General features: G+C 40.7%; 1 protein-coding gene across 1 annotated transcript in view; it reads right to left on the bottom strand.

Moving 5' to 3' along the window:
• Nucleotides 1–19,219, bottom strand: part of ANK3 (ankyrin 3) — a 375,681-nt gene that overhangs the window by 36,203 nt on the left and 320,259 nt on the right. The window contains exons 37-41 of the mRNA XM_052641329.1: nt 9,972–17,765; nt 9,271–9,345; nt 4,604–4,735; nt 3,560–3,703; nt 256–346 (exon numbers count right to left, since the gene is read on the bottom strand). Of these exons, the coding sequence (XP_052497289.1) occupies nt 256–346; nt 3,560–3,703; nt 4,604–4,735; nt 9,271–9,345; nt 9,972–17,765 (8,236 nt within the window). The remainder of the gene's footprint in view (nt 1–255; nt 347–3,559; nt 3,704–4,603; nt 4,736–9,270; nt 9,346–9,971; nt 17,766–19,219) is intronic.

The raw sequence follows: 19,219 nt of genomic DNA, 5'->3' as shown, positions 1-19,219 counted from the left end.
AATTGAAACGGTAATTTTAGAAAAAGAGTAACTGCTAAAAAGCATACATTTAAAACAGGCTATTGGAATTTCTTGGCAGTGCAGTGGTTAGGACTCTGTGCTTTCACTGCTGAGGGCCTGGGATTGATCCCTGGTCAGAGTATCCTACAAGCTGTTTGGCCTGGATGGATGGATGGATGGATGGATAGATAGATAAATAGATAAACTAACACGTAACCTTCATTTCACTTTCCTTTTTCTGACCCAGAGCCATACCTCTCATCCAGTCGATCTAGTAGCCCACCAGTTATTCTTCGAGCTTGAGCAGGGGACTCTAGGTTCCCACCTGATGTCTCGTTCTGCCAACCTGCAATTGAAGACATTTCCAGTTCTTCTTGCTGAACACGTTTAAGAATAGCCTGTGCTTTTTCCTCTGTCATCCCCTCAGACTCTACTCCTTCTTTAAGTTGGATGTCCTCACACAGAGATATGAGTCTTTCTTCCGTCATCTCCTCATCAGGACCAGATTTTCCTTTCTCTTGCTGTTCAGAGCTTACTCCTGCTTTTCTAGTCTGTTTCAATGGCTCTGCTGGTTTAACATCTTTTGGGGCCCCAGCCATCCTTCCGAGGTATTGAGGATACTCACTCAGACATATATTCTCCAACTGGCTCTCATCTACATCCACTGCTTCAGGTATTTCTGTTAAAGGCATTGAGTCTTCAAGTTTGCTGTCTTCTAAGGATGTGTCTTCTGCAGTTACAACTGGAGGTCCATCTGCTGAATGCTCTATGCTTCCCTGGGAAGGCACTACCCCATCACTCAGTCTACTGGGGGTTCTAAGGGGAGATTCTATGCTAGAGAGATCACTAAAATAATCATCTTGCTGGAAAGGGGTGGGAGGTGTGTAGTGCAACCCTGTGGGAGTTTCCAGTTCCACTTGAAGGGAAGGATAACCTATGGAAGACAGTACATTTGGACTGACTGAAATGAATTAGAGCACATCAAACAGAAACACATGGAATGACTTAAATTATATTAGTTATGAAAATGTATGATGAATTACGGAACAATGTTGATATATTTATTGGTTTAGTTCAAATGCTTGTAATATAATGAAATAAAAGACTAGTGGCAAACTACTATAAAATAGAATACTAGTTAATTAAGATATAAATTGTTTCCATTGATTTTGGTAATTTTAATACAGTAACTTACATTCACAAATTTAATCCAATATAAAGTCAGCTGTCATTATGTAAGATACATTTATTCCATGGCCAAATTAATACCTTTCTATCAGTACTCTTCGCATGCACAATCCACATTGTGGTGGACTGACTACTACAAACCACAAGAAACCAATTTTTATAATTACTTATAACTTAAGAACTGTACATAAGAGTGATGCTACTGAATTCTTAACTCTTACTTATTTCATATAAAATTTACAATAAAGAAAAATGAATTTAATCTTTGGAAAGAACTGACTACTCGATTTTAGAGTAGTAGCACTGTGAAAAAAAATCTAGAAAGATGTTAGGAAAAGGATTTAAAAGGCAGATAAAGTAGAAAAGACTCCATGTAAGCTTTTCAGGTATCATAATGTGACAGAGATGAAAAGGTTGTGTATGTATGGAAGTCTTGGTGAAAGGGATCCACTCAGAACCACGAATCAAATAAAGAGAAAAAAGAAATGATACACAACAGACAGGAGGAGAACCACTTGCCAAGAGCCTTTGAATGTTCATGACAATCCTGTGAAACACAGAGGTTTACTAACCGGCCTACACAAAGGGGAAGGAGGGAGCAATGCCCGTGTTTTAAACCTTGCTGTGTGTACTAAGGCAGTTATTTTTCTCCTTCAGCAGAGAGAGAAGTCAACAATGGTCTGGTCATGGTGAGGAAAGGAAGTTTCACAAAAGTTCAGCAAGAGGAGAGACAGGAAAAAAAGGCAACCAGGCACATTTTCTGACTTATTGGTCTACAAAACTGAAGTATAATTTTTCCATTTGTCCAAGGTAAATATCAATTTAGCTTTGGCTGTAAATTCAACTTGCTATAGGTTGTGAACATTTTTTATGTTATGGTCATCCATAAACCAAAATGTTGTTGAAAATTTGTCTAAGAATACATGAGGTTTATAATCTCCACAAATAAAGTTGACTTCATAAACATTCCTAAATTTTCCTAAGAATTTTAAAAATAGGAAATGTAAAATATTAAGATGTAGCAACAGAAAGTCCTTATAAATTTAATAATATTCTGATTCTAAAATGTTAAAATTAAGTGAGACTTTCAATTCTATTAAATACTTTCATTGTTTTTTTGATTATCTTGTTTATTAGAACTATTTTCTTAAATTTCCCAATAAAGAATATTAAAATATTCTATAAGTTTTGGTTTGGCAATAATTCAACCTTTGATATAACACTGGTCTATCTTTATCCTGTGTGCAGGGAGTCTGGGCACCAATAAATGGTCTCACCTATAAGACAAAGCCTTGAAGAGAGCTTTTTCCCAGGTTCTGTAGTATTTATAAACTTAAAAGAAACCACTTTTGACATTATTACCCACATGTTTATGTTACGGGGATAACAAGGTACACTTTAAATTTTTGACTGACTTTAGTCAGCAGAAACTTTCTAAGAATTTTGAGATCTTTTGTCATATGTGCAGATTTGTAAGTTACTGATTATTGGCTAACTTTTCTGTTTAAAAATGGGAAAATAATCACCATATTTTTCAAAAATTGAAATAATGGAAAAATATCCCTAGCTCCTCTTCTTGCCTCCACATAATCATTTTTTACTCAAAATTCATTATAGGAATAAATTTCCATTTATGAAGGTAGATGAACATCTTGAAAAACATATTTATAATACTTTTCTTAATACTTTGATGAAAAAAAAGCCCCAACTTACAAAATGAAGGAAAATGACAATATTATATAAATTAAGCTAATATAAAAGAGGAATTATTATATTATTGGCGACATCTATGCTCATTGAATTAGAAATTATGCTACCTCATCATACACAACAGATAAGGTTTTGCCAAACAAAAAATGGCAGCCTATGAAGTTAAAATAATGCTAAATAACTAAAACAGCTTCTTGAGTGATATATTAGCCTCTTTCAGCACATGCTTAAATAATTGGTTCTCAAAACAGTAATTAAGCATTTTACTTAACAATTTGTATAATAACACACAATTTGATTTTACCTATATAGGAATAGAAGAGTCTTCTTGTGTTTTAGGTTAATGTAAAAAGTGACAAATCAACATGTTCTCTAGATATTAAATTCTCTTCCATTTGGTCATATAAAATACTTAAGATAGCAACTCTTTCAGTTAACTTACGCCTTTATACCTCATTATTTGTATTTTATATAACAGACATTTATCAAGTTTGTTCTAACAGAGTGTTTGTTTGCAGACTGTGGCAGAGAATAAGCTGTGAAAATGAGAAATTAAGTCAAGCAAATCACAATTTAGTTGGTTTTACATGACTACTTTGTCCTACTGCACTTTCAAATTTTACCAAATGATTAAGTAAATATGAACACTAAATTCAATTACCATCCACAGGGTCATGGAAAACATTGTTTTCATCTGCAAAACTTCTGGTGCCTGAAATATTTCCATAATCAAATATTGGTCCTTCTAGCAGAGTCACTATATCTATTCGATTAATTTTTGTCAAGACCGAAGTTAAGGCATCCGCTGAAAAAGGATGAAAAAAAAAAAAGGGTTGAAAACCCAGTTACATTATTTCCTTTTACATCCTCACAATATTCACATGAAGGTATGGCTTTCTTGACCCTCCTGACATTTTAGATGCTCCTTACTCCAGCTCTGCACTATTCACTATTCGGAGGACTCAGAAAGCTTGTAGCTCTCGGGAAAGATGTTAGGGTCTTAGGAAGCATTTTAGGAAGCCGTGTGTGATGGCAGCAACATTCATTCCATCTTGGTAAGCTGCAGAGCAGATGGGCCTCAAAAGAGCTAGATTCTTTTAGTTATAAGGGGAACTTATAAAACTTTAAACACTTTCCTCCCATTAGACTGTCAAAATAGGTCACCTCAGTATTTGATGCTTAGCATTTTAATGACTTCCTAAGCTCAGGCTGACACAGGCAAGCCCACAATAACTGCACATTGTTGTGGTTGGCATTTGCCACAATATACACACCACTCTTTCCCCCACCTCAACAAAACCAAACCACCCAAAACCCCGGAACACTGGAGAGGTCTCTGCCATCACAGAGCAGGCTGGCTGAAATGCTTTGGTCCTATCCGTCTCCATGTTCCTGCACTTCCATTTCTGGCCATAGCAGTAACTTCAGTGTTTACCACTACGACCTCATAACTGAACAGCTAGCATTATATTTCCATTTTTGATGGTCACAGAACTACAGACAAAATGCAAAAATCCCCTCTTGCTTGCTTCATAAAAAGCTCCCTAAAGACAGAAGTTTAGACTGTTAGCATGAAATTAAACAAGTATAACTTCCAAAGGCCTGCAATTATTTTATGATCACTGTGGTTTTCTTAACAATAGGCTTATCTGAAATATTAGACATAGGCAGTTTTGAAAGTTAAGGCAATATAGTTTCAGCATACTTGTAGCATTTTTTCCGTCTCTGGTTACCCATTTTTTTAATAACATGAAGCTTTGAGAAATTAAAGAATTTGGATTTTCCACACGTATTTGATTGATTTCATCCACTGAAAAATTCAGTTCCCTTGCCAGTTCTGTAGAAAAGAAAAAGAGTTACTAAGATTTCATGTTATACTTTTATCACATATATTTTATAAAAGTAATGCTTAACTGTCGCCAAAAAAAGGGGGGGGCAGAATTCTATAGTAAAACCCAAGTACAGCCTTGGGCATTAATCTTTATATACTTGATTTCACAGCAAAGTAGTGATAATACACAGGCTGTGACTTCTCTCTCTTGAGGTAATTCCTTGGTTATAATCAGATTTCCTTTGGAGATCATTTTATAAAGATTCTTAATCTGTTCAAAGAGGATGTTGATAGATTCTTTTAATTTAGCCAGATTATTATCTGCAATTTGAAGCAAGCTTCATATAAGATAGGTGTGCTAAGTCGCTTCAGTCCTGTGCAACTCTTTATGACCCCATGGACTATAACCCACCGGGCTCCTCTGTCCATGGGATTCTCCAGGCAAGAATATTGGAGTGGGTTGCTGTACCCTCCTCCAGGGAATCTTCCCGACACAAGGATTGAACCCGCTTCCCTTTCGTCTCCTACATTGGCAGGTGGGTGCTTTAGCGCCACCTGAGAAGCCTGTAAGATAGTTGCTGCTGCTGCTGCTGCTGCTGCTAAGTTGCTTCAGTCGTGTCTGACTCTGTGCGACCCCATAGATGGCAGCCCACCAGGCTCCCCCGTCCCTGGGATTCTCCAGGCAAGAAAACTGGAGTGAGTTGCCATTTCCTTCTCCAATGCATGGAAGTGAAAAGTGAAAGTGAAGTTGTTCAGTCGTGTCTGACTCTTAGCGATCCCATGGACTGCAGCCTACCAGGCTCCTCCATCCATGGATAAGATTGGGATATACAATTCATAAACATGCCACAAGAGAAGCCAGTAGGGTTTTTCTCTAGGCAATACTCATGAAATAGATCTTTTTGTCACATAATACTCTATTCTATATGACTTCAAGTTTCATCAGTGTCGCTTGGTAGGTTAAATGATGACTCAAAGCCAGATCACTGTCTATGATATGCTGCCATTTGTATAAAAAATAAAAGGGAGATAAGCTTCTTTCCAACTAAGTGTATACAGCCATACACTCAATCTTGTAAATGCAGATAGTTATCCCTGGAAGGATACATATGATACGAATAGCTGCCTTGGGGGAATGAAATTTGGGAGTCAAAGATGAGAGGGAGACTTACCTTTCAGTGTACATTTTTTGTACAATTAAAAAAAATCTGTCAGATGTGTATTAGCCTTAAGTGATTATAAAAAGTAAGAAATGGGAAAATCCATGGAAAAAGAATTAGCCGAGATTCTATCCTGCTTAAGAACCTTTCCAGCAGTTTGGCAAAATGTATTCAGAGGCTCAAAAAAGTCTATATCCTTTGGCCAAATGATTTCATTTCTAGAAATCTACGGTGACAATACACAGGGTTGTAGACAATTATTTACATACATGAATGTCCACTGTAGGCTTGTCCTTCTCAAAAACTGAAAACAAAGTGTGTGTTGAACAAAAGAAGAGTTAATTAATGTAATGCAGTGGCTGGCAAACTGATTACAGCCTGCAGCCTGTAGGGGGCGTCTAGAAATGAAACTACATCTTATTAGAGCAAAACAAAGGTCCGTCTAGTCAAGGCTATGGTTTTTCCAGTGGTCATGTATGGATGCGAGAGTTGGACTGTGAAGAAAGCTGAGCGCCGAAGAATTGATGCTTTTGAACTGTGGTGTTGGAGAAGACTCTTGAGAGTTCCTTGGACTGCAAGGAGATCCAACCAGTCCATTCTAAAGGAGATCAGCCCTGGGATTTCTTTGGAAGGAATGAAGCTGAAGCTGAAACTCCAGTACTTTGGCCACCTCATGCGAAGGTTGACTCATTGGAAAAGACTCTGATGCTGGGAGGGATTGGGGGCAGGAGGAGAAGGGGACGACAGAGGATGAGATGGCTGGATGGCATCACTGACTCGATGGACGTGAGTTTGAGTGAACTCCGGGAGTTGGTAATGGACAGACAGGGAGGCCTTGCGTGCTGCAATTCACGGGATCGCAGAGTCAGACATGACTGAGCGACTGAACTGAACTGAACTGAACTAGCCTTAATACATGGGATACACATTTTCTCTTCCTTTTACCAACAAAAAGCAAAACCTGAATTTATTTCATGATTCACTAGTACATTGTGACCGACAGCAAAACATCATTGTAAAGTACGTGTGCTGGGTGTTACTTATCCATTAAACCAAGATCAGAAAGAAATAAAAAGAAAATTAATTGTGTATAGAACATTTTCAAAATTATTTATTAAAAAAATCAAAGTACACTGCTACTTGTTAACAGGAGTTCTGAGGAATGGATTTAAATTTTGTCCTTCTAAATGCTAATTTTCCTAATAATCTTCATTGTGTATATGGTAATTCAAATTAGAAAAGTTAATTTTTTTAAAGTTCCTTATCTCTTTGGGTCTTAAGGACAGTAATCCTTATTGTCCTCATAACCAAACCATATCCTTGTCTAGAGACTCAGTGAAGAGCAAAGACATTGCCACTGAGAATTTACAAAATTTATGACTTTATGTTTCCTCTCTATTTTCATGTCACGTCTCCTAAAGTTTACTCTGAAAAACTAAGGACTAGTTTTGCTTAAAGAAAATAAGCTAATAGTTATGGGCAAGTAATACTACAAAACCAACATTAGCTCCAGGATATTTTCAGATTATAATGTCCAGTGTTAAAATATGCATGCATGCTTAGTCACTTCGTGTCTGACTCTTTGTTACCCCATGGACTATAGTCCAACTCTTGTGAGTCCATGGACTGTAGCCCGCCAGACTCTCTCTGTCCTTGGGGTTCTCCAGGCAAGAAAACTGGAATGGGTTGCAGTGCCCTCTTCCAGGGGATCTTCCCAACACAGGGATCGAACCTGCATCTCCTGCATTGCAGGAGGATTCTTTATTGTTTGAGCCACCCGGAAAATATAAATATTATTATTTTATGTTCATACATATTTATACATGATGAATTGCTATTAATTCTTTAGTCTGCAAAGGATTACTCAGATCCCCTGTTTCTTCCAGAGCTCCACTAGGTTAGGTCAGTAGCAGGGTGCCTTAGGGCAAGGCTTGGCAGAAGGAGAGGAATCCTTTTAATGGAGAGGGTGGGTGGTGCAAGATTCAGGGCATTGGAAAAAAATAACTGTAGGTGACCTTTTGTGCCATGATCTAGTTTCATAACCTCCCTTTTGACAGTATAGATAATTACTTCCTTGAGAATGTCTGTCCTTGATAGTATGCGAGATGACTTTAAATATGACAGTAATTAACATTTACTTATGTTTAACTTTTATGTTGTTTGGCTGTGCATTAAAAAAAATACATACAATCTATAAAATTTAAAATTTCTCTGATTCATGTGAAGTAGGATTTGAGGGGCCCAGTTAACATCAGAATACAAAGCAGTACTGTCCAGTTGACACAGAGCCTTATCTTCATCTTAAGTGAAGAGGAATCAAGCCAAATATTCCTTTTCTGCACACCAATTACAAAAAATTTCATTCGTTTCACAGAATCCAACTATTTTTGTAAAGTGAATAGATTCATTTATCTGTATCCTTTTTCTGAAAAATTTAATTCAAAACTTAACTGTCATCCTTTGTTTTGTTGTGTACATAGTTATTGAAAATGATCCTTGTTTTCTATTATCACAGTGATATAATGGGCTTCCCTTGTGGCTCAGTGGTAAAGAATTCACCTGCCAATGCAGGAGACACAGGTTGAATCCCTAATCCAGGAAGAGCCCATGTGCCTTGGAGCAGCTCAGCTTGTGTGCTCTAGAGCCCGGGAGCTACAACTGCTGAAGCCCACGCGCTCTGGAGCTGGTGCTCTGCAACAAGAGGAGCCGCTGCAGCCTGGGCCCTACAACCAGAGAGCAGCCTCAACTGGAGAGAAACCCACACAGCAGTGAAGACCCAGGAGGCCCCGAGATCAGTGAGATTATTAAACACAAAAGGAAGCATTTGGGGGGAAAACAAGTGACGTAAGATTTCCTTTTAAATAAATCTTTGAGCATAAAACTGAGTCTCCTTACAAGTTTCAGGTAAATAAAATGTGTGTGTCTGTAGGCTTTATAAATAATGTGTGTATATCATGACAGTGACTCATGAATGATTAAACTTTGTGAAACCTAGGCATGGATTAGTTGAACTGTTGCCTAAGAGAGCTACTCTAAGGGCATAAACCATGCTTCCACATTTTGTATTATTTAAAAACTATAGCCTTTAGGTATATTTTCCTTTATGCCCCCAAATCTTCCATTAGGTAAAAGTTTATCCTATATTACCAGAAATGGCACTGTGAAGAAAGTGCTCAAACTTAAGGTAAAATAAATTTTCTATTCTATAGTGTATATGCATAGAAAAGCTTCGAAAAAAAACACAGTATACAAGGTATTATCTACTCTGGGTAGATAGAATTATGAGTGATTAAAAATGTTTTTTATTCCTTTTTTAAAAAAAATAAACTATTTGTGAAAAAGACAAATTAAGAAATTTCATTCAGGTGTATACACACTTACCTGTCCAACTGAGTCCCAGGTGATCGGCTACTATTGCCATCCTGATATCTGTCCGTTCACATGGACTCTGTGGACCTACGATTTACAATTTCTTAATTAAAATAATCATCAAGAAAGACACGACACTGGAAAATTGCTTTTAGCAGTACTCAGATTTTACAGAGAGACTGATGCTAACACTGTACACTGAGATGTGTCCTAATCACCTACATGAACACTTCTCTTTTACATGACTCACTTGATTTTCACCTACATCAGGCCAAATGTCAGACTACATGGATGCTCGATGTAATGAAATTCAACATGCTGACGAGCTAGCTACTTGACAATAGCTACAGAAGTGTCGTGGGGGGTGAAAACACCACGATGGCATTTCAACATCTGTGCTTTTACTTTGACAGAATCATATGCACTAGCACATTGAAAAAAAAAAGTTGCCCATCTTGAATGACACCAATATCTTCAGCATGCTTCCCTAGCTGTCTATAGTGTTGTTGGGTTAAAAGGAAGGAAAGAAGAGTATATAGACAGCACACACAGATGACGATGACAGAATGAGAAACTACGGTTGAGTCACTCCACAGGCAATCACAACAGTTCATGCACTAGGGTCTACACGTTGGAAAGTGTTTACGAACTATGCTCGTTCTCCAGGATGTGAGCAAAGAGTGCTCGAGAGACCTGACTGCCTTCGTTCTCACCAGTCCTTCTACTGCTCCTTTTCTCACTGCCGGCCTTTTCACTCTTTGATTTTAAAGGCGCTGCCTCTGTTTTCTTATCTCTAGCAGACCTCGTTGTAACGGAAGGCGGGCCACCCCGGGAAGTCTCGGACAACGACGTGTTTCTTGAGGTACTGTCTTCCTCATCGGACAACTCGGACTGCATCTGTTTGTCTTCTTCAGAGAGGTGGTCCACAAGCTTTAAGGTCTCACCACTAATTCCCTTAAAATATTCAATGGAATGTTTACATACTTCCTTCAGCTGACTTTTCCTGACTTTAACTGTGGTGGTGGAGGTGGAGGTGGAGGTGGAGGTGGAGGTGGAGGTGATACAGGTGGGTCTTACCTTTACTGGCAACTTGGATGGAAGCTGTTTGGCCTTGCCTTTCTCTGGCTGCCCTTGCTTTTGTGTGGCACATGGTTTTCTAACTGAACCTGGGTTATCCCTGTGTGTGTTTTTCACTGGAATTCTGGACTTCACATCTACACATGAAGAAGTAGTAAGGCCTTTGGTTTTCTCAGACTGACTAACCTGCTTCATTTTACTCACATGAATGTTTGGCATATGATCTGGTGGTGGGAAGAGATCTTTTGGTGAAGTGGCCTTTATGGGAAGTTTGGATTTTCGCCTAATCCCTATTGGTTCCTTTGTCTTTTGCTGCTCTCCAAGAACTTTCTGTTTCTCTCTCACACAATGTCCTTGCAGTAGCCCTGTCTTTTTTTCTGATGAGCTTTTCACTGGATTAGCTTTCTCTGTGGTACAAGTGGGTGCAGAATGTTCTGTCAGAACTACGTGACTTGTAATGTTATCTGTCTGTATAGTGGAAGAATCCAAATTGTTGTTGTTATTAAAGTTATCTTTTTGAAAATCATGTTTTTCTTGGGGCCTAACGCCCATGTGGCTATTGGCTGTATTTGAAATCACCGTTATAGATTCATTCTCTAATCCCTGACCACTGGTCATCACAGCTTCTGTCTTATCTGTCACTTCTCCAGGGCCTTCTTTCTTCAAGGTCATGGTGGACGCAGAAATTCCCATTTTTATAGGCGTGCGCAACTTGGGGTCAAGCTTAGAGGAGTTAGTGGCTGCTGCTGCTTTCTCCTGTGAGCCACTAGTGGCTGTGCCTTCCTGACACTCTCCGCTGGTCGGGATGCTGGGGTTGGGTTCCACTGTAGGTGGCTCTACATTTCCCTCTAGATTGGTTTCTACAGTGGTGTCCCCTGCCTGTGGCTGTGGTGTGGCAGTGACCGTACTTTTATCCCCTTCCCCCGGGTCCCCTGACTTCCCTTCAGAAGTATGCTCACCAATCTGGAAAAATTGGAGCCTCTCTTCAACAAAATCCCTCTTGCTCATGTCAATTGCACCACTGCGAGTCATCTCAAACATTTTTCCTTCATGAAATGGGAAGGGGTTAGGCTCACTAGTTGGGGTACTTTCATCAGTTGGCGTGCGGGCTGGTGTTGTATCGGGGGTAGTTGCTGGAGAGCGGTCTTCCACAGCCAGACCAAATGGCTTATTTTCATCTTCCCGTGATTTACTGTCATACACGTCATCATCTCCTCGGTTATTAGACCACGGGTCAAAATCTAGACCTTTGGTAGCTACTGTTTTAAAAGGAGTGGCAAATTCTTCATCTACTTTGTAACTGAAGTAAGTATCAGGAAACACTGATCTGTCAGGATGTCTGCCTTCTAGTGTGAAAAACTGGGCCCCTGACTTCTGATCAGTCTTATCAGGAGTCTTTTCAGATGGAGAACTTTTAGGAGGTGGCTTATCTTCATCTGGTCCCAACCTTCCCTCCTCCTCCTCTATAACTTCGAGTTTGCTTTGGCTAAAGGAGCGATCAGCTGGCTTCAGGATGCCCTCCGTGTTCCAGATATCTTTCTTCAGCTCCAGGGTCTGACTGGGGAGCTTAGAATCACTCTCAGTCAAGCCATCATCTTCATCTTGCAGGTCATAGCCATCCAGAGAGTCGATCTCTGTGGCATCCGTATCATGAGAGAACTCTGCTGTGGTGGCAATGGAACACTCTGTGATGGACTGGTCATTGTTCCCATTCTGGGTAGCTTCATTCTGAGGTGAATCAAGGCCAAGGCCGAATTCAGTATCTTTTCCAGATCCGTTCATTTCTAATTCTTTCTGGGTGGAAGCCTTTTCAGCAGAGGCTTTGGATTTTGTCCCTTCTTTTTGTTCGTCGTCGACCTCCTTTAACTTGAAGGTGTATTTTTTGACAGGCACTGGTTGATAAAGGGATTCGTCATCACTGGAGTCACTGATGTCTGCCCCAGGAGGAACTGGGGAGGGTGGCTGCACCCTGATGACCGGTTCGGCCAGCTGGTACTTGTCATGCTCGTCTTGCAGACTGACTTCAATCATGTCAACCTCCCTTTCAGGAAGATAAGGATGTTTCTTATCCAGCTCCATCTGGTCTGCATCCAGAGGTGGAGGAGGGGGAAATTCAATGTAGGCAACTCTGTTAGTTTTGGGTCTCTGGGTAGAGTCCTTGCTCACGTTGTCAGGCATTTCACGCTCGACTGCAGCTATCTCCTCGCCTGCAGGCTGCTTTAAGGAGGCCGATTTGGCCTGTTCCTCCTCCTCAGATTCCTCCGAAACCTCGGGAATTGGGCTGGGTTTGCCTGGTATATAAGCTATAAGCGAGTCTGGTGTCTTAGACGTAAACTCGTAACTCACTTCCTCTGAACTGGGCGTCTCTGGGGTTAAAGGGCTCTTCCCAGAGCTGTCTAGAAAGGAAACTTGCTCTAGAGTATCATCTTCCGGGCTACCTTGAGGAGAAGGAGGTTGCTTCTGCTGTCTAGTTGTGTAAAAGGTTCCCCTGGTCTCTTGCACTGTCTTACATTCCTGACTTATGATTTTTTTCACACCTCCTTGTTGTATCTCCTTCTCGTACTGCTTTCCCACCTGCACAAAACTGACATAAACAGGTAAAGTTTTTATTTCCTTCCCTCCCTCCGTCTGGGCTAGTGGTGCAACTTTTTCCAATCCATCAATGGGACTGTGGTCGAATACGTCACTAGAGGGCGATTCCTTTCCTGGGCTAAACTCTAGAGAATCTGGAGACTTGGTCGGGGAGAGCTCTGTTTCATCGAGAGGCGGGCATAAGCCTACATAACTCTGGTGTTTTGAAACTTTGCTGATTTCTGAATAGGTTACTTTTTCCTCTTCTATAGAATTAAAGTGCTGTGTCTCAACTGTCTCTTTAGTCATACTTGACTGGGATAACTTTGGCGACAGTTCATGTTTTGGAAATGTCGACTGCTCACAAAAACCATCGGGAATATCTGGAGCTGGTGTCCTCCTTTCCTCTGCAACCCTGACCGGGATGTGCGACACCGCCGAGCTCTCACTTCTCCGGGAAGGCTGGTCAAGAGAGCCACCTGGATGCTCCCCATCTTTAACAACATATTCCCTATATAAGACTTTCTTGGAGGGAGATTTTACAGTCATTTCCTTAATTTCTGAGAGAGAGCCATTAGTTAACAATTTGTGTTCTCTCTCAGTCACAGACAAAAACTCATCCCTCTGGTCAACAATTTTACTCTCAGGGTGACCAACATGATTTTCTCTTACATCATGAACAAGCACATGTGAAAGTTTCTCTTTCTGTGACTTATTATTAGCAGCTCCAGGACTTTCCCACGTTCTAAAGACCTTTTTGTCCCATGGTCCCTTTGTTGCTAAGTCTGCGGTTATGTGACAAGACAAGTCTTTAGCCTGTTGCTCAGAAAAATAGTCAGGCATCGCTTTACTTGACATTTCAGTCCTCTGTTTTTTCACATCATCAGAACCAAAATCATTTACAACCATCTCATTGCTCCCGGCATGCTCATCTGTAGCTTTTAATACTGTAAGATCTTTTTGCACAGAGACACTTTCATCTGAGGGGTCTGTGGCCTTCTGCTGTTTTTCTCGAGCAAACACCTGGTAGACAGGTAGCTTGCTTTCCTGGATTTTTTTAACTGGGATTCTGGATTGGCCATCTGGCCTTCTGTCTTCTTGAGAAACGTCCTTACTTTTGGCCTGTGCACCCTGTTCAAATTTTAATCTAATTGAACTGAGTTTAGATTGCTTGAGCTGAAACCCAGATTGGGGCCCTTCTGGTTCTTTGCTCTGAGAACTACTTCCTTTGGCTTCCTCTGTGGACTTGCTGTCCTCAGTCTGTTGGGAAGGAACCATCTCTGGGCTGCTGGGCAGATGGGCTGCATTCCTCTCATCGGCCCTGGGGATGCTGTGTCCATCGCGGCCATGTTGCCTCACCTTGACCCACTCATCACTGGATGCCAGCAGTTCCGTCAGCAGTGCTTTCTCAGGGCTGCTACTGGTAGAGCTTTGGGATGAGTATTCTCTGCCATTTCTAGGGCGTTGCTTTTTCTCTGGGGACTGCAGTTCATCATTGAGCTTTTCAGTTTTGTCACGAAAAAACTGTGACACTTCAGTCAGTTTCTCTTCAGCTTCCTTCACGGTCCTGTCCACCCTGTCTTCGTACATCAACTTCTCTCTACCTCTATCTAATCTGTCCTCAGTAAAGCGCATCCACATGGCATGTTTTGGACTACTAACATCGCCAGAATAGTGCAACACTGTCACTTTATCAAAATGCTCATCTTTAGACACTTTACCTACACCATTTTCAGACACATCTTTATAGATTTTGGAGAGAATTTCTTTTTTGGGGGCAGTGACTACTTTTTCTCTGGCCCGCTTATCAGACTCTGAGCTAGGGGGCCCTGCATGGTCTGTAACCGATTCCTCAGTATCAGAATGAGACACATCTAGCTTTTCTGACAGAAGCATTTTCTCAGCAAACCTGTAAGACTCCCCTCTTAGTTCTGACAACTCATCGTCATGGTATTCTATTGAGTGTTGACTCAAAAGCTTCAGTGTTTTATAAGAGTCATCGGATATGAGTTGAGCAGAACTAGGGCGACTATCTTCTTCTTGGGACACAGGAGTGTTTACTCTGGAAGACTCCAGATAAGAAGGCAATGACTCTTCAGCAGTGAGTTCTTCTTCTTCTTGCTGACCCTGTTCCTCTGAACAAGGAAAAGCATCGTGTTTTTCTGGCAGAAAATCTTTTAGGTTAATATCTCCCCGGGATAAGTCTTTCTGATATACATACATTTCCTTTTCTGGATGCTTTTTGGTTTCTCTAATAATGACTTCAGTGGGCTCAGCCTGGTTACCTTTTTCGATGTGGACTTCTATTATACGCTCCAGTTTGGGTTTCATTTGGTTGTCCTTCTCTGTGTGCTGGGCTGAAGTTTCAGCAGCAGACTTGTGAACGTCTGGAGATACTGCCGACTTATGTTCAAACAGACCTGCCAGTTCTTTGGAAGGGTCCCGACCGGACTGAAAGGCTTTCATGATGTCGTGCACTGACATGGTCTCTTCAATTCTCTCAGAGGCACCTTCACTGCCTGGTGGAGAATGATAAACCATTCTGGTGGTTGTGGTGATGTGAGTCTCTTCCTTAACACGCATGCCTTTGCCCAGAACGTGATTGTGGTCGTCATCTTCACTACTGGCTTTCATCTGAAACGCTTTGACTTTTTCTTTAATGCTAGACGTGGTGGGCTTTGGTTCTAGTTCCATAAACGTAGGTGAAGGTTTGGGTGACACGGGCTCCTCTGGTTGGGACGGGGGAGCGTCTCCAGCGGAGGGCTCATAGCTCCTGATAACATGAACCACTTCAGTTCTTGTTTCTGTAATGACCGGAGGGATGGGGACTTCGTGGAAGAGTGGTTTGGGACCAGTGCTTTCAGCGCTTTGTGGGGCTGAAGGTGTTTTTTCACTTCTTGTTTCAAAGCCACTGTCAGACAAGGGACTTTTATCTTGGTCATGTTGAGAAAAGTCATCTGGAGACTCCAAAATAGTATCTGTTCCAAAAAAGGAATCGGCCATCTTACATAACTCTTTCTCAGAGGTGGAAGGCCTCATGGAGGCTGGAGGCATTTTGAGTTTGTGTTCCTGCAGGGCAATTGCTGGTTTTAAAATTCGTTTCTGTCTCTCTTCACCATCCTTCTTGGCATCCTCAAACTTGTACTTTAAGTTTGTCAGAGAACTACTGCCGATATCATTTGTCAGGTAATCAATAACTTTGGTCAGGTTGTAATCCTTTTCAGAGGCGGCCTTTGCCTTGACTTGCACTCTCTCTGGCAGAGATGGAGAATGGCTCACACTAGCTTGTTGCCTTGCCTCTCTTATTTCTTCTGAACTAAATTCTATCCAGTCATCTTCAGGAGAGTGTCCTTTGTCACTCTTCGGTGATCTGAGTGGTCCTTTCTCTGCACAGACATCCTTTTTAAGGATTTCACTAACTTTCACCAAGTCTTCCTTTACTTTCTCGACAATTTTGAAAGGTTCTTCATCATCGATTCTCCCTTCTTTGGGGAGTTCAGGTTGGAATGGCTTCTCCTCAGGCACATCTGTTTGGAGTATTGCAGTCATCCGCATTAGGTCCTCCTTCATTTCAGCCACATCTTTTAATATCTCCTGACTGGAAGATAGAGAAGATGGTGTAGACAGCTTAAGGGCAGACGGTGCAAGGAACAAAGATGATTTAACTGGAGATGAAGTTCGATTGAAATGGGGCTGAGGACGTGTCTCCGTAGTCAATGTTTTAATGGGCGACAGCAAGGCTGCTGCTGATTTTGTAAGTGAATTAGAGTCTGGAAGTTTCTTTAATGCTGGTTCTGGCAAAACATTGACTACAGAGTATACTGGCACTGTTATTATCGATGAAGTTACAGATGAGGTAGTTGCAGATATTGATGACCCAAGGGATGTGTAGAGTGCACTTGCAGAAGGCGTTCTTAGAGACTGAAAAGCTGATGGTGCTGGAGAAACATAAGACCTGAGTGGGGAAAATGGCATTGCTGTGGTGGAAGGGAACACTTTCTCAACCGCATCAGTGGCTGCGTTAACCACAGAGCTCACAGAGTTTGTGGCTGTAGCAATTTTTTCCTGTAATGTGGCAGTGGCTTTGCATCCATTAATTAACGTTGAAGATGATGGATATTTCAGAGGGGAAATAGATCCATTGACTAAAGCTACCTCTGCATGTCCAGGCATCTGTTTCACCGGTGATGAAAGAGAAGAGGCCATTGTAACTTTAGCTGATGAAATGACATCAGCTGTTGATTTAGCTGGAGACACCACTGACTTTAAAGGTGAAGATATTAGCGGTGCTGCTGATGTGATAATTGACTTAAATGGCAGACTCGAAGAATACATATTAATGTTTGATTTGGGGGAAGCAGGGGGTGTCATAGTAATTGACGACCTCTCCAAAAGAGATCCTGCGGTAGTCACTGGGGAGGTTCGAGAGGAAAATGTAGAAGTGGATGCCAGCCCCTTTAAAGGTGAGGCCTCCGTGACTGTGGGAGCTCTAACCAGGGTGCCAGAGGAAACCTGGATACTGTATGGAGACTGTGACACCACTGTTTTTATTGGTGAAGAAATTGTCCGAAAGGATCTAATTGGAGATGCCACGTCACTAATGGATTTAACCGAAGATGTAGTTGATGCGCCTAATGTGGATTTGATTGGCGAAGGAGTCGAAACAGACCATATTGATTTTAATGGGGAAGCTGATGGCGTATTAGAGGAAGAACTTGACAAGGAAGTGAAGCCTGACTTGGCCGGCCCGGGCACTGTCATCGGAGCTGTGGTCCAGGACTGGTAGGGTCTTGTAGAAAAGAATGGCTTGTATGAGTAAGTGGTGGGGAGGGATCTTGTTGCTCCTGCACTCCGTTCAACTGTTTCTTAAATTTTAAAATGAAATCAAACACAAAAATCAACAAAAATGGTTGAGAAACAGAGAGACCAGAGAAAAAAATTGGTCAGTAAACTTTGAAATATTACAAAAGCAAGTACAATTGTTTGCATGATTCAGAATGGAAGAGGCAAAAGGAACAATTAAGAGGAAAAAAAAATTTCTATAGACGCAACTAATCCAAGGTTAAAATAAAACTAAATAAAACACAGAGCAATGTGAAATGAAAGACAGAAAAGGCACATTGCAACCAATAGGCCAACAATGAAAAATAAAAAACATGAGGAACGAATTAATGATGAGGAAAATAACCACAATGGAAAACTGTTCACTTACTTCCTATTGACTTTCTTATGTGCTGGTTTAGAAATATCAGTAGCCTTTCTGTTTTGCCTGTATAGGTACATATTTGTTCTGCACAACCATATAACTCTCATTTCAGTAATTTCTAATATTCCCTCTCCTTGAACCTCTCAGTGATACAGATGCCACCTACTCAGAGCCGTATCAGTGTACATAGCTATATATTAAATGTTCTAAAACTCTTATTTTAGAAAACCACTCAAGCCTATTTCATGCAGAATCCAAAATAACTTTTAAGTGACAGGCAACTGATGTGCAAACTGTGAAGCCACTGGATTTTAAGTTTGCATCTTCCATGCACAATTCGGTTATGCTTCACACCCATAAAAAGCCAATAAGAGCAAGAAATTTTCTGAGTCAGAATTTTAAAAGGAAAAAAAAAAAAAAGAAAAGGAATGTTTGCATTGATCTTTTCCATGCAGTATATTCCTTTTGGTGAAGAAAAAAAGAAACATAATATGAAATGATTTGAGAATGCATATGTACACACACACACACAAAGGGGGAAAAAAACTAGAAATATGGTTCATGGTTACCATAAGCAAGCAAAGCAACTGAAAACATTTTCTCATGCACGATATATCATGGCAAACGAGCCAAAGAAGTAATACAGTTTTTATGCCATATTATGCACAATGTGCAAACTTTAAAAATACTTTCACAAGAGCATTTAGAAAGAAGAGTACACTTTTTCCATGAGATGTTAAGTCTTGGTACCTTTTGAGATTTTCATGAAAATATTTAATACTGCATATGAAAAAATCCCTCTGCAACAGAATGTATCCATGTCTGGTTTGTCTTTATTATGGACAAAAAGCACATAGCACTCAGATATTTTTTCATAATCCATTATACTTTTAATTCTCAAAAGGTAGCATGGGGGAAATTTTAAAAGCACAGTCATATTTTTAACACCCCATCTTTACGTATCTACAGTGGGATACAGAATATATCTGTATATATGTTTAATCAATAACAGAGGGGCCAATTCTGGTGCCTTCCCAGAATATTTATGGGACTCATGGACACCCCAAACACTGCAGAAGCCATGAGGCAGACCTACCACTAGGAAAG

The sequence above is a fragment of the Budorcas taxicolor genome, chromosome 5, assembly GCF_023091745.1.
Source record: "Budorcas taxicolor isolate Tak-1 chromosome 5, Takin1.1, whole genome shotgun sequence".
Lineage (NCBI taxonomy): Eukaryota > Metazoa > Chordata > Mammalia > Artiodactyla > Bovidae > Budorcas > Budorcas taxicolor.
This window is presented reverse-complemented; position numbering and strand designations above follow the sequence as displayed.